This window comes from Microchirus variegatus, assembly GCF_963457635.1.
Source record: "Microchirus variegatus genome assembly, chromosome: 2".
Taxonomy (NCBI): domain Eukaryota; kingdom Metazoa; phylum Chordata; class Actinopteri; order Pleuronectiformes; family Soleidae; genus Microchirus; species Microchirus variegatus.
In genome coordinates this window covers 17,734,542-17,751,403 of record NC_139803.1, presented here as the reverse complement: position 1 = coordinate 17,751,403, position 16,862 = coordinate 17,734,542, and the positions used below count along the sequence as shown (strand labels likewise).

Below are 16,862 nucleotides of genomic sequence, written 5' to 3'. Positions count from 1 at the left end.
AGTATGTCAAATCAAGCAGATAAGCTCCAACAGCAGAAGACCACACCTTGTGCCACGACTGCTACGTCATTAGCTGTCTTGTGTACCTATTATAGTGGCTACTCAGCATATTTTTTTCCATCCCGGGTTTAAACTATATACAAACTGTTTCCCATTCCCAGACCCATTTATTTCTATATTACCTGTGTAATTTTCCATGGTCAGTCTGGTTTCATGAAATTTAAAAATTAGGTAATGACAATAAGACAACAAAAACTATGTATTGGCTTCATCCAGTACTAAAAAGAATGTATGGAGCATTTAAAGGGTCAGTTCATTGAAAAGGCTATACCTGTAGTTTTCACTGTGAAGTTTTTTTCACACTCAAGCAGCGTTCTGAAGGTTATTCTGTGCGACATGCTTTCTGTAAAGTGCTTTTTATAATTTAGGACTCGCCATTACAAGACCACAAAAATGAACTGGATGATGTCGACTCCCACTTGATGATCCGAAAAGGGTCTGCTTAGATTTGTGCATTAGTCAAGCCATTGCCAGTTATATTCCCACAGTCCATTAAAATCTTTAAATTTAAAACATATAAATTTAATATTTTAAATATGTGTATCAGCATATGTGTGTCTTAAAAAAAATATTTAAAGAACAAGCTAAATTATATAGTATAATTAAATAATATTTGAAATATTTTTGTGAATTTGATGTGAATGGGTTATAAATAAGCTATTTCCTAATGCCAGGTAAATCATAAACAATTTGTGGTAAAAAACAGACTTCTCAACTGGTTGTCGTCACTCCCTATTCCGATTTCTGAATGCTGATGTAAACGGAATGCAGCATTGTGCACATACCGATTTCTTTGGACACCACCTTGTGTTTCAAACCTAGTTTTTGGGCGTCTACACTCATCCTGACATAATTTATAATTATTTGTTACCTTTTCACTTGATGTATAAACTCAGACTGTGCTGGTCTCTATACAGATTTAGTTGAAATAATGTCATTCAAGAAGGTTTTTTCTTCATTTACTGTCCATAAATACCTTTGTCCCTGCTTATCCCTGCAATACCTCCAAGACCCACCAGTGGCCCACATCCCATACTTTGGGAGTCTCTGCCCTTAAAATATACTGTAAAAAATGTTTGAGTGTTGAGTACTGTGCTCCTGCTGAGTCAAACCTGAGATGCCAGCATGTGTTGCGACAGGTGAACCATGAAGGGAGATGCAGAGGTGATGCTTTGAGGAGACAGTTACACTTACTAGTTCATTCACTCCAGACAAAGAGGAAAATCGATGTCCTGCATTCGTAGTGTGGAAAGTGTCTGGCTTCAGTGTCAATTGTCCAGGGTGAAACAACAAAGGTGCACCGAACTTCACAAAGTGGTGCCTGTTTGCGCCTGAAAAATCCAAAGTCTGATGGTGACCAGATCTGAGAGATGAAAGATGCAACATCATAGGCAGGATTTCACCCATGTGCTCTATTGATGAGTCCTTCTCCGTGGAGGAGTACATATCATCTGATGTTCTGAACACTGTTCTTTCATTAGTTGCATCCTGGTGGCCGTGACTCTGACTAAGAGCAGACCTGTTACTCAGTAGCTCCTCACTTCTCAGACTCGGAGCAGATGCATATTCATCCCAGCAACAGCTGGCTTCAGCAGTGTCCTCGCTTTGTTGATCACAATCTGAATCACATCCAGTGTTGTTCTCATCTGTGTGGAGAAAATATATTTTTTTAACTATTGTTGTATGATGGGCCACACAGCAGTGTAGTGGCTAGCATTGTTGCCTGGTTTATGACCCAGTCTGTCTGAGGGCCTTCCTCCCACGGTCCAAATACATACAGAGGTTAATTGGACACTCTAAATTGATTGTATGTGTGAACGTGAGAGTGAATGGTTGTTTGTCTGTGTGCTGGCCTTTCCACCTATTTCTCACTTTTTCAAAATGACTCTGGAGGCCCTATCAGTCGGCAAAGTGTGAAAAAAGATGACTAATTCATGTTTTTGTGGTCCTCTTCAGTCTAAGTATACAATAAAACACACGATGTTGACTTCTGCGCTCATTGGGACGTCAGTATGCGCTAAATTACTCTTTGTTCGTAAAACACACGAGAGTGCTGGCGAGGGCAACGGTATCCTAAAACCGGAAGTCAAGTTCTATTCTTGGCTCCATAGTGCAGCACAGAGTCCTACACACTAAGAACCCTATCGGGGTACAAGCACTGTACAATTCTCAGTGTGTATTTCCATTGTTGTCACTAGTGGTGCAGAAATGTTTCTTTAGAGGTACAAACAAGCAGGTACGCATTTGTACCTTTTTAGGTACAGTCTCGTACATTGATTTCTTAGAGTGTACACAAACTTCCATCCTCAGAGGATTTATCTGTCCAGTGGATACATGTTATATATGACAGCAATATGCCTGCTAGACCCTGCAAATGATCACTTTTCTAAATGCTAACTGCTGTTAGCTCCCAGTAGCCTCTGTGGCTGATGTGATTTCCTGTTCCTTAAGTTTCGTTTTACTTTTTTTTAAAGGTGGACCTAAAGAGATACTACTAAACAGAGCGTTCTGAACAGGGCTGTTTTGGCAGGGTGATTGAACTGCTGTGGTGCTTCATCCTTATCATATTATGACCAAAGCATGTCACAGACATGTTCATTAGGACACCAGGGAACTAGGTTAACTTGGAGAAATAGGGTATAATATGTACCCTTTAATGGATGGCTGGATCCTATATGTTGTACTATTACCCACCAAAACACTTCTGAATATTGTAAGAAAAAAAGAAACACATAAACATACACGTTAACACACCCTACTTAGACAACTCCACATAGTGTCATTCATATTTAAATTTTTCTTAATCCCAAATTCATGTTTCAAACATTCCCGTATGGAAATCTGGTCGGAAAAAAGTAGTCCTAGTGTTGTATATCATGTTATAAATCATTATTGCTTATTAGAAAAAGGCATTATTTTACACTGTAAGTTCACGCACCAAAGCAGGATGGTGTGGACATCAGAGGGCTGCTGACCAGCTCCAGAGGGGAAGAAATGGAATCACTCGTACTGCGTCGTTCACCCGAGTCGTCAGAATCACCGCTGTCCTGTTCCGCTGTGCTTTGGCCCTCGAGCAGCACAGACAGGTTTCGTTGTTTGTTCCTGAACATCACGCAGTTGTACTCAGGGTTATAGGGTAAATGTGCTGTTGATGATGATGATGTTTTTATATGGGGACAAAAACACTTACCTCTTTTCTCGTTTCCCATTCCCAGTGTCTCGGAATCCCTTGGCAAAGGGATTGTTGTCGATTTTCAGCTGCGTAATCTGATAAAGAAGATGAAAACAACAACTAAAAGTACCAGGGAATAGAGTACTAAATTGGCATGGACTTCAAGCTGGATACAGTTTCAGTAACATGTCCTGGTCCCGGGACATGCTGTCTCTAAATTCAGTTTTAAATTGTGATTTAATTATTGTTTATGTAACACCTACATGTAAATACATATGAACTATGGAATACTTGTATGAGTCAGAGAGTTAAGTGTGTTTGGTGTGTGTGTGTGTGTGTGTGTGTGTGTGTGTGAGGGTATTACCTTTTCATTCTGATAGGCAGTGACAGCGATGAACTCCATCTCTGGGAAAACATAAGTCCGGAATGTGCTGTATGGAAGCTTTATTATGTCGTTGGCTCTCACAATGTGAAATCTGGGCTGGTATTTATGCATCGAATTCAAAACGGTCTGAAATATTAAAGACACAAAAGCCACAACACATAGTACAGTTATATCATAATAAATATGTCATATAATAAGCTCTAAATATTCAAACTTGTGTTACTTACAAACCCGTGCTTGTCCGAAATATTGTTGGTGAGTTTGAGTTTGTGAAACGTGACGGGTTTGCTCATCCACTGCTCTCCTTTGGAGGGACTGTCCGGGTGAATGTACATACGCTTTGGCATCTCAGGGTCAGCTTTTCCCGCCACCTTCCAGCGGGAGTTGTGAAACTTGTAGCGGCATTCGTCGACAGCGACGATGTCCATGAGCATGATATACTTGTCCGACTCCTGCAGCCCGTCTACTGTCACTTTAAAAGGCGGGAACATCCTCCTATAGGGCAAAATGGTCATTGAGGAGAATAAATTGAATTTAGAAATTCCACTTTTTGTAAATTGTAAATTTATAACACACTGATCCTAAAATGTATTTTATGGAGAGGTCACAGCCCTGAATAAGGTCTTCAGTAACTACTGATATTTTTAAAACCACTTTAAAAATTTTAAATATTGCAGTCTAACTGTATATACTCATCATATGTAATTTTTTTGTTTTTGTAAATGTTTTTTTTTTTTTTTTTTATGTGCTATGACTCGACTTCATGGAAAGTGTATTTAGTGTCATATTGCTTTTAAATAGACAGAGTCATGATGAGGACGGTGTTCTCATATGGATTGCCGTTGTAACATGGTTCACTTTCATTTTTATAATAATTTTATCTTTGTTGTTTAAATTTGTACAGAGCCCCGGACATGACATGGTCAAAAAAATATTAAATTGTGACCACAATATAACGTGCGCACAAAATACCATTTCGTGGCCACAAAATAGTAAATTGTGACCACGAAATACAAAATTGTGGACACAAATTTGTATTTTTTTGACCATTTCATGTCCGGGCTCTGTAAATTTGAAACCTGTTATGGTATATTTGTGATCTCGTTTTGGTCCTTTTTTCTTTTGTGCTGTGTCAAATTCGCTTTTAAAGTTTTATTTATGCAAATTACCATTAAGTGGTACACTATAAAAGCTTTCACCTTACATTCACATTTAATTACTGTGTGTACATAGTTTACATTTGTCCATGATATGTCACAGTCTATATATTACTGTATAGATTTATAGTACACGGTTATGCCATGTTACTGTGATTTAGCAGTACTTCCCTGTACACAAAGTGTACTTTTTTTACATCACAGTATAATATCATATGGTATATTATTGTTATTTTCATTTATAATTACTGTAGAAATTAAACTTGAAAAGTTTCCCAGAAAGAAAGAAAGAAAACCTGACCTCATAATTAATCTCGTGGTTATATTTACTAATTATTTAAAGTAAAGCCATGACTTCAACTCCATGACTGCACTAAATGCGCATTTACCAAACTTACCTTCCAGACCTTGTAATCACCATCTCAGTACCCATTTTGTGAAATTCATCCCACAGATTCTTTGACTCCAGTGTAACGGCCGGGTCATCCTCGGGTCCAGGTTCGAGCTCCAGGTTCGTCACGGAGCGCGGATGAGCCACTAGATGCTGGCGGCGCAGATCCGCGCGCCGCCGCCGCGCGTCAGAGGTGAAATAGCGCTCCGACGGTGCGACATCTGGAAGAGACGGCGCGGCGAGGAACGAGGGTTGAGCGGCACCGGGATGAGGAAGGTACGACATGGCAGCAGCCGCCGTGGCAGCTGGCTCTCTCATCAGGTTATCACATCATCATCATCATCATCATCAACAACAGACAAGTGCGCACTGTGGAGCTGCTGCGGGCGCAAAACTCTTTTTTTAAGAATGAGTTTTGGAACAAAGCCAATATCTATTTATTTAAGTAAAAACAAACGCAGAAAATATATTGTCCCCAACACGTTGAATCAAGGAGCGAGCGTAGTGCGCTTTGGAACCACAGCGGACAGTGGGAGTGGGGTGAGATGAGTCAGTGAGTAAGTTGGCCCACCCACTGTTTCTAGATAACTGTAAACATCTGTTGTCATGTGACCATATATTCGGGATATCAACAGTATGAGCTTAATATTTACAGTGTAATATCCGTTGGAATAATCACAATTAGATATTTTCCTCTTATTGTTTAAGCCCCAGTGGCTCACATGTTCAAAACTGAGAAAGCCCCTTTTTTCTGTTTGATTATGGTCCTCAAAACTACACTGGCTCTTATTTAAAATATTTCAAATGTCAAGTCTTAACCCTCAAAAGGCCCTTTTCAGGGGTGACAACACAGTATCAGAGTAACCATTGGCTGCCTGTTTGAATATAAGGGAAAACAGATTTGAGCCACATAACAAAGTGCTCACTGAAGAAAATGACTGCAATAATTTATATCTAAATAATAATTGTATATGTTGCTGTTAGCCTTAAAGTAAAGTTTGTTAACTGCTCACTCTCCTGCACCAAAGCCCAAAATCGTACGTTTTTAGCTCATGGCTAACAAAGCTGTTGATCTGCTGCTGCATCGTTTGGTTTCGTTTGAGTAATATCTCAATCCAAATGAGAGATCTCAAACACAGAAGACACAAAGTACCACATTTGGACTCACTGATGGACACAGCAGTGGATCAACAACTCTTGCGTGCTGTGATGTATAATCGTATAAACATGTAGATTTTCTTTTCTGCCCTTGCACTCAGGTTCTTAGCAGGTGAGATCACGAAATTCCGCGAAGGTTTCGGGTCTTAAGGGTTTAGGTGGGGACACTGGGATTGAGCCTATATCCTCCTTCCACTTCAGTGCATGTTTTTTCCTGCTGTTTCCTTCTCTATCCCCTGCTGCTATGGCCTGTTTTCCTATTTCACCTGCACATTGGTGTGTTATCATTTAATTCATTGGCTGACTATTACTACCATACTACTACTACTATAACATTTTAGGAAACTGACTGTTATTATTATATAATTTCATTAGCTTTACAAGAATGGTTCTCATATCTGCTCTCTTATTTTGCTCAAGGTCATCACTGAACACACTGGTGCCCTTAGTGAGTGCCAAGTTTGAAGCCTGTCTAGCAAATTGTTGTACAGTTATGTGATAAACAGACAGATAGATATATACTGTAGAAATTGTACTGTACATATTTTAATTTGATGTGTTATGAGGGATGGGAGATGGGGGGCATTGGGATGGGAGACACATAAGATGTTCTTCACCAGATACGATGCTACAGTAATGAATTTTGTGCTGCATTAACTCATTTGTGGTGGTGTTTAAAGTAGAGACTCAGAGCATCTGGGATTCTAATTGAATCTAATCCCACAGAAATAGACACACAATTTATCACACAAAGAGGGCCAGGCCACTGCTTTTGTTGCGGGGACTTTAAAAACATGGCCTCAAATTGAATCAGCATGTAATAGACACACTCCAAGAGATGTGAGTCAATTCTAACCGCCCTAAAGCCTATGTGAACTCCTGGTACCAAGTGACATTGCTTACAAAATGTCCAATGACTAATTGGCATTGACTCCTGGTTGCACCAATATGACTGATTTACAGGACAGACAGGCAGTCTGTACAGTTACTGTGAGGCCTAAACTCTGAGTAGTATTTGAAAAAAAAGAATTTGCTAAAAATAAAACAATATTATAGTCTGTTTATACTGTTGTGGTAATTCTCTGCTGCTGGCTAAGAATGAAATAACTAAGAACTTCTGCCGGCCGACAAGGTTTTATTTTCTTTGCAAAGTAAAGGTCATTCCGCACACGAGTGATCCTCGCTGGAGAAAGACCCAGAGCATAGTGAGCCCTCCACATTTATACCTGGGGAACATCCCTTTCAGATCTCTTTGTCTGGGAAGGGGTCTGCCCCTCCAGGTCGTGCTTTCACCCCTCTTTGTCTACTGCATGTATCGGAGTCGACTCCCCTGCAAGATGTTGTATTAAGATGCAGGTTGAGTCTAGACATCCTAATTTGAATACACAAAAGGACCTGTTATATTGTGTTAGAAAAAGGGGTGTTGGGCAGTTGAAATTGAATTTACCATTACAATACGTTCCAATGGCAAAATGCCCAGCTCATATAAATGAACTCATTCAGAGCAAAACATTATTTGGGGCCTTACAATACCGGCCCTTAATTATTATATAGCAAATCATAACTATACAATTATAATCCAAACATATTTGTAGCATACAGTTACACAGTCTACACAGTATATGAAATATGTCGGTCGAAAGTGTTTCATGGATCTGATCTTGGTTCCAGTTTTTAATTGGCTCCCTCAATTCACGCTGAGCTTCCAACAACCTGTCTCATCTCTTTTACTTGACCACGCCAGAGATTTGGTGGTAAATTAGCCATTTGTTGTTTTCCAGGACCAGCATTAATATGACGGCTGCCACCAACTCTCAGTATGTCATCCTCCAAGACACATTCATCCCCTTTGCAAGACTCAAAATGTTTAAAAAACCTTGTGGTTTTGTTGTTGAAGTCCGTGCCATCTGTCCAAAATACAGCGTCTACCAGGTCCATCTGTAGCTCCTTTTTTAATATCCTGTCCATTCTGTTTGCCATGGTTGCAACAGTTGCCAGTCAGGACTACTGGGATCAATATACCTCGGGGATCATACACTGAACTGACCACTGAAAGGATACCTCTTTGTGTTTCCAGATTCTTTATTTCATGCGCTATCTCTGTTACAGGTATGGCTGCCAACACATGATCACTGTTGCTTAGTCATTTTCTAAGAAGAAAACTGTTGTACGCATTTTCCATGTAGATGGCGAATAAGCTTTAGGAAAACAAAGTCGTCATAGCTCCCAGCTCTCTCTCAAAAGTCACACCAAGGTGTTCAACAGATGAGTGGATATTAGGTAAAGAGGGGCCTATAAGACCAGAAGGACAATCATGGGCCTTGTGTCCAAAAATAATTTTTTTTTTTCTCTTGTCATCATTTAGATTTAGGAAGTTCCTGTTCATCCAGGCTTTTGACATATTTTAGACAATCGTGTTCTGATTAAAAAACACTTTCTCTAAAACTTTGGACAGCTATTAAACTTTTAACGGTTATTTTGAGATTGGACTTAAAGTAAAACTGAGGGGTACAGGTTTCTCTTATTGATAAGGGGTTGTACAGCAGAGTGTTTAAAAGCAGCTGGAAGACAACCTGATGTAAGATTGGTGTTTATTAAAACATGTACAGTGGGCCCAACAGTGTCAAATACTGTACATTTTTAAGCAGGCGAGATGGGATACCATCAAAAGGACAGTATGTAGCTTGCAAGTGCATAACTGTGTCAAAGAGTGTGGAAAGGGAATTCGAGGACAGAAACTGAAACGAAAATCGAAGGGGTCAGTGACATGAGTAACAGAGTCAACGGCGATCGAACCAAAATTTTGTCAATAAAATGTTTTTGGAAGTTGTCGCAGAGAGTAGGACATTTTGAGGGTGCTCATTGTGCACTGGAGGCGTGAGGGCACATCATTTTTGATTCTTGAGCAAGGGACCAAAACAGTAAATAACACAGGCAGATGGTCAGAAATACATGCCAGTCACAGACTGAACAAGATTAAATGAAGCATATGTGAAGCAATGAGGGTGGGTGGTTGCTCGTCTATATATGTGGCTCTGCGATGGACTGGCAAACTGTCCACGGTGTACCCCACCTATTGCCCTATGTCAAAAAAAAAAGTGTTTATCTAACTCCTGTTCCCGCTGAGAAGAACAGACGACCAGAAGCACGGGAAAATGCAGTGCCACTGATTGGTGAAATTGGCCCTGTTTAATTGGGTCAGTAAGATTACAAATAGACCTTTATTACACTGCTCTCTGGGTGTCAGGCAAGATAACACTTCTCGCCTTATGTTCACAAATATGCCCTCCTGGGGGTTATAATCTGGGCTTTAGAGGTTTGATCAGGCTAAGAGCTTTAAAAACTCAGGGAGGTGAGGTGTCCGACAGCAAGGGCGGCCTACGAGGACAATCCACTTTACAATCCATTTATTGTCAACACCTGAAACGGGTATCGCCTTGATTTTGTTAAATAATTATAATTGTTTTGTCATATATAATTATGTCCTTTGTGCCGTATTAAGTGTGTTTAATGGATTGCTGTGTTATTACGTCAGTTCACCACAAACATAAGTCCTGCAAAATCCATTCTCACACCTGGACCTGACAGTCTGCCCAGATCATGCCCCTCGTGTGTGTGTGTGTGTGTGTGTGTGTGTGTGTGTGTGTGTGTGTGTGTGTGTGTGTGTGTGTGTGTGTGTGTGTGTGTGAGTGAGTGTGTGTGAGGTGAAATAGATTTCAGAACGCACCAAACACCGGCTTTAAAGGCTTTTAAGAATCTTAACCCAAGCAAACCCCTAAATCCAGTTCCACGATGAGAACGTAACAGCAGTGCAATCCTGGGTCACACAGTAGAACAGTAGAACTTTGTGTTTGTGTGTATATATTATAATAATTGACTTAAAAAACTGACTTGAGTAATTTAATTATTTCATATAGCATAAGCATCTTATAGTCTTTGCTATAATATCATGACCCTAATGTGTCATAATATAGAGAGGCAGAGCTGAAAACACATGGTCCCACATCACTAACACCTGCTTCAAAAGTGGACATGGGAGCGCGTGCTACTATGACACCTGAACATAGTAGAAAATCTGGCTGAGAATTAAATGGATTTGAGTAATTGGATGTAGTGATCAGCACACAAACCTCCTCTCAAGTTTGCTTCTTCCCGGAAAGCTGAATATGTCCTGAGAGCTGTCAAGAAGATGCGTCAACTAGACCATCTGTGTCCACACTTCAGATTATCTCTGAAATATTATCACTTACTGGTGACAACATACTGTACATAACATGTGCGTGTATTAGACACTTAATCACAGCAAATATGTTAACTATAAGTCTGTGTTCACATACTCTGTAAAGACAATGCCCTACAATTAAGTTTGCGACAGAAGCCTACAGATTTTGTCTGAGCATTGACTGCTCAGATGGATTGTCGGTTGACCATAAAGTGGATGTTTAGGTTAAGCATTTCCTGAATCCTGGAAAGGTCCTGGCATTTGTCCTTTGATGTGCTCCCAAAGGGAGAATGAAGGTCGAAAGGCTAACCAAGGGCATAGGGTGATGTATAGGAGGAGGAGCAGGTAACCTTTATTAGGTGTGGTCTTGCTCTGGGAGAGTTAGAGCTTTTTTGGGATTTTGACGATTTTGAAGCTCTCCCAGATGATCTGCAGCATCTGGAATTGACACTTGACTTGCAACAGAATAAAGATCTCTTTGTTTGGTGAAAAGTCTTGTGTCACAGAGTCTCATTCTACATCATCATCTCATCACCTGGTGTTCTGAAGAAGAAGGAAGCCTGACTCAACGACATCTTCTTCAGCTCCCACTATAGGAATACATACTTTCAGGCACTGCACTAGTGGACTCAAAAGCACTCAAAAGGCCTTTAGTAACTGCTCTTTACAAATAGGCAAGGACTTTACTGGTTGGCAGACAAGATGAACTGGCAACAGACACAGGAAACAGGCTGGCTAAATACTAAATATTCAGGTGGAGGGATAATGGTAAACAGGTGAAACACATCAGGGACGGGGCAGGTAATCACAGAGGAGGGAACCTTTACAGGAAGCAGACTCTGAAACGAGAGGCAATGGTAATTACTTCAAAATAAAACAGGAACACAAGAATACTGAGGATGTTACACTTCCTTGTAGATTTTATTTTATATTTGATTCAGCGATGCATACATTTTTACATGCTTTGTTACTTATTATATAATACTTATTATGACCTTTTTGCATCTTGCATACGAAAAACAAAAGGGCAAAACTAAATAAAAACTAAAACTAATGAAAATATATTTCAGTCACAAGCTTGTTCTGCCTTATTTGAGTCAGAAGAAGAAAGAGAAGGAGGACACGTCACCTCCCATCATCTGCACAGTCTTTTTCTGCAGAACACTTACTTCAGACTCCGGATTGTCTCATGAGAGGCAGAGGACGACGTATTAAAAGGCTGTTGAAGCTCGATTCATCCTGTCAGGAGGAGACAGGAGACCTCTCTCTCTCTCTCGCAGACATTCTATAATGAGATATGATGATGAGAGGGCAGGGCTGTATATATAAATGTATCCATATTTTATATGGTGATATGAGACAAGGTCTGGGCTTAGATTTTGGATATCGTCATACCATGGCTTTGCACTGGTACTCATCATATGTATTATATTGAACATGTTGAACATTGACATTTATTTTAAATGACATTAATAATAGTGTGGACAGCTCTAATTAAAATTCATACCGGGAGCCGTCTCGGGGCCCTAACAAGTGTATTTATATATGTAATTGAATGCTCTATATCACATGTGTCAAACTCAAGGCCCGGGGGCCAAATGTGGCCCACCACATTATTTTATGTGGCCCGCGAGTGATTAATTGCTTTTAAAAATCTGTGTTAAAATAGGTCTATGCTGCTTTAAGGTCTATGCTGAAACTACATTTCCCACAATGCAAGGCAATTGCGTTACCCGAAAAGTGACGGCACGGCCACTAGATCGCAGTGTATCATTGTATATGCATCATACAACGAGTGAAATAGGTAATAAATACAGAAAGTTATTTATCAATAGGTTACGGAGTAGTTACCTTTATTTTACATTATATTTGGCGACATTTAGTTACATTTATTCTGTATGACAGTTACATGTGGCCCTTTGAGGGTAACCATTATGCTGATGAAACCCTCAGTGAAAATGAGTTTGAAACTCCTGCTCTATATCATACATTTAATAATGGGATAATTATGACCAAAAGTCTTATTATTATTGTTATAAAAAACATTGCTAGCAAACATATAGTATATTCTATCACCTCGCTGGCAGCTGTGCCTCAGCATTAAGTGGGGGGCCGCATGTAATCGACTGGGGGGCTGCATGTGGCCCCCAGGCCGCCAGTTTGAGACCCCTGATATAGACTCATAATAGATAAAAACAGATACTATTTACAAGACATATCACCCAGCGTCACAGAAATACTGATTTAAAGAATATAATAAAAATATCCCATATCGCTCTGGACAGCTCACAAGTTCATCACAGGACAAACACAGAGACGAACAACCATTCGCTCTCTCACTTTTGGTCAATTTAGAGTCCTAATCTACATGTCATACAATCAAGTGATGTAAAAAAAAAAAAAGCAGAAGATAAGACGCTGGACGCCACGATGCTCCACTGGCTGATGTACAGTGACAGAGTGTTTGCAGTAAGAGGGAGATGCTGTGCGTGTCAGGCAGGTCAGCAGATGCTGTGCTGACAGGTGATGAAATATTCAGGTCGTGACATCTCGATCATGGATCTGATGTCTGTGCGTCTTCACTAGATGAACATGAATTTTATTTTTCATACGTCTCAGTGGAGAAAACAGTACAAACCCAACAGTTCTAAAACTTCAAAGTGTACCACAACGGTTTCCAGAGGAGGATAAATAAAACAACGATCAAAGATCTGTTTGTGTTTACAAATTCATTCGTATTCTGTAATGTTTGTTTCAACAAACAATTCGTGACCAAGGCGAACTCTGATTAGAGGAAAATGAGTGAAAAACTCAAGGTGCTTTAAATAACTCGCAGAATAAAAAGCAAATAACAAACAACAAAATAAGGTTTCACCAACTTGATTTCAAGTACTTTATTATTATTGGTATGGCTATGTTTATTTATTAATGTGTCTAATGTTGGATTATTTTTTTACTGTCAACTTTTCAGAGGATTCACAAGAGTATTTTAATTGTCTTATACAATGAAGATACATGCATTCTATTCTATTCTATTATTTTCTATTCTATGTTACAGCTATGTAAAGAAATTAAGAGGACCTTGAGTTTCCACATATATTTACATCTGTATTTTTCCTTAAACATACTGTAAATTCTCAAAAATATTTACAATACATTTTTTTTTATTTAACTTTAAACTTCTCATGATGACAGTAGGGGAGACCAGGCGTAAGAATTAACTAAAATGATTGACATGTTTATTTATACATTTGTTTGTTAAATTAATATTTTAGAGTTGTTATCGTAACTGAAAGGTTCAGGTGACTTTTCTTTTTATTTTTTATTTAGTTTGGACAGTAAAATTGCTGAGGAGGTAACTTACTGGAATGACTGTTCAAACACTTCACATCACTGCCTCCTGCTGGCAGACCGTGTTACTGCCAGTGTGCTGTGACCAAGGTTCATTTACTTCACAGAAACACACAGTTTGACCCATTTTTTTTTGTCCACTTGGTCAAATGAAGGATAAACTTTAAAGAATTAATGAATATGATGGTGCTGTATTGGCTTAATTCGACCACATTAATATTTTTTTCATAAAGTGACTTTGATGTGGACTTTTTGTCAATTTTATTTAGTTTCAATCTTAACTTCCACTGTCTGATGATCAGATAACACCTTTATATCAGAAGATTAGTAAAAAAGTACATTTTGGCATTTAAATGCAGTTTAGAATACAAATGTGATTAAATAGTGAGAAAGAAGTAGTGGAAAAATTGGAACTTTATTACAACACACAGAAAAATGTACATCAGTCACTTTTAAAGCATGTTAACATACAGTATATAGTGAGACTTGAGAAGCAGCGGCAGTGACTCTGAAGCCAAGGATCAAGTATTGTAATAACACATGCTCATTAACATCCATCACCTCTGGACACTTCACAATATACAGAGTAGCTATGAGCATGCCAGACTCCTGAAACCAATGACTTTGCATAAGAACAATAATATTTATCATAATAATAATAATTTGCATATGGACTCACTGTACAAACACTGACATATGTGAGTGGCGTAGAACAGAAGGTACAGGGTCAGAGGTGAGTGAGGGGGGCCTCCATCATGTAAAAAAAAAAGCAAACATGTGAATAGCACCTGTGACTAATCTGTGCAAAGGCAATCATGACATTTTCATGTAAAAGGCAAAGGAATTGGCAAGAATGGTAGGTGAGCTGCCATGTTAGCACAAGTCACATCACTTTTTTAAAGATCTGGTGTGTAAAATTTAGCTAAAATAAGTCAGCTCTAAGGAGGCGGCAATTTTGGTCCACCATGTTAATAAAATAGTGATAAAGTGAATTAACGGAAGGCTACGTAAGTTCTCGCACACACTTGGAAGGAAAGAGCGAGGTGAGGGTTATTCAGCTGCTTCATGCAACTTGACCAACAAACGTTAACATTTTACACACTGTACCTTTACTTTAGTATAAACCATGAACCGGGATCCTGCTGCATTCAACATACCACCAAGTGTTTGTAAGGTCTAATATGCCACATTATGCATGTTAAAATATCAGGTATATATCAAATATTAAACACACTCCTTCTCCTGTGTGTCATTATTGAGCCAACAGATGCATTCGAGTAACGCAGGAAATGCTACAACCTGTACGTGAACATGCTGCGTTCAAATGAGTTCACGAGAGGAACGCGTTCGCAAAGTGTTCTCTGGAAGCTCCGAGTTCCACTTGAACGCAGCAACAGACACAAACAGCTCGTAACAAGAAGTGGCTCGGTCGAGACCGACATTGCCTATAACTTCCAGGTGAAGGTGTCTCTGCATTTACTCCATTCTATGGCTAGAAATAGGTGAGTTGCGGATGCTTTTGTTTCGTTTTGACACACAAATGTTGTATAGTAGACCTTTAAGTATGGGTTAAAACACATGTTACAAATGAAAACAACACATGACAATCAAGTGGAAGAGATTTTCTATTCATGATTAATGCCTTACTGCACGATACAAGAATAAGATCAGGGGTAAAGTAAATTGTGACCTGCCCTCGCACTGAGGTTCTGCCCTGCTTTAACACAAAGTTAAAATTATTAAATAATGAAGTTGCTTGGAATGGAAATCAATGATTATTCAGCAAGGAGATAAATATTATTATTAAAGTATTGCAATTAAAGGGTTAGTTCACTCAAATCACACACCTAAACATCTGGACAGACAACCACAATGGTAGCTGCATTTTACACTGCATTATGGTGCGTTCAGATATTGGTCTGTCTAACTTCAAAATGAAAGACTTGCTCTTGCTCCCCAATGTCAGGTCACATATAAATCAGATCTGTGCGCATGTGTCTACGATGTAAGACAAAAATGTCAGATACCAATCTTTGTAATTCAATGCAACTTTTGAGTCTATAAAGTGAACGAGTGAATTAGGTAAATACACATGTTCACTTTCGATGATAACATGACATCAAACTGTGCAGTGGAGGACGAGGGTCCACTCTTTTTAAGCCTCTGGGGCAAGGATTTGAAAAAAGCCTGAAAACACCACCACCCTGTGGTGTAAACACAGATATGGGTCCTCCACAAAATAAGATGTATGCAACACAAATGCCTGCAGTGTAAAAGCAGCCTTTGAAAATGTACCGACTTCTTCCGATTTGGGTGAACTGACCCTTTAACACCTCTGCACATGCTATGCTCAAAATCCACCGATTAGTTGAATAAGAGCATTTAATCTCAACAGTACATACTTGGACAATGATAGTGAAGAAAACAAAAGGGTACACACTATTAAAAAATAAAATAAATAAAATAAAAATGAATACCCGCGTGTTTACCTCAGACCACTGGTTGCCAATTTCCTTCTGTTATTTTTGCAAACTGCACAATGTGAGCTCAAATCTGACCATGAATAAAAGCAGCATCACTTCATTTGAAGAGGAAAGATACTAACAAGTGGTCTGAGGTTTTAACCTCACTCCTGTAAAAGTTGAAAAGTTGTAGTGATTTATCTTTTTTTTCTTCCTTTTTTTAAAATAAATATTTTGGATATACTGTACATACTTAGAAGTATGAAAATAGACTGTGTAGATTGGACAAATCTTAAACTTTCCCAAACATTAATATTTGAAGAGGTGGGAGGTTAGGGACGGGAGGAAAAAACAGGGTGATTAAAACATTAACATGTTTAGAATCTCAAATTTCTCACATATTTACAAAAACAAACACTTTGTATAAAAGTATACGCTTGGGAAATAAAGGGCCTGCGGCACAACCGGTACATATGGACATGATGCCGATTTTTTCCCTCTAGT

General features: G+C 39.1%; 1 protein-coding gene across 1 annotated transcript; it reads right to left on the bottom strand.

Annotated features, from left to right (window-relative positions):
- Nucleotides 1–1,166: 1,166 nt before the first annotated feature.
- Nucleotides 1,167–5,483, bottom strand: LOC310940379 (T-box transcription factor TBX2b-like; the record flags this gene model as incomplete). Its single annotated transcript, XM_083905330.1, is given in 7 exon segments — nucleotides 1,167–1,245; nucleotides 1,247–1,706; nucleotides 2,999–3,162; nucleotides 3,251–3,327; nucleotides 3,597–3,743; nucleotides 3,845–4,112; nucleotides 5,173–5,483. Coding segments are annotated over 7 exon segments (1,506 nt in total).
- Nucleotides 5,484–16,862: the final 11,379 nt, after the last annotated feature.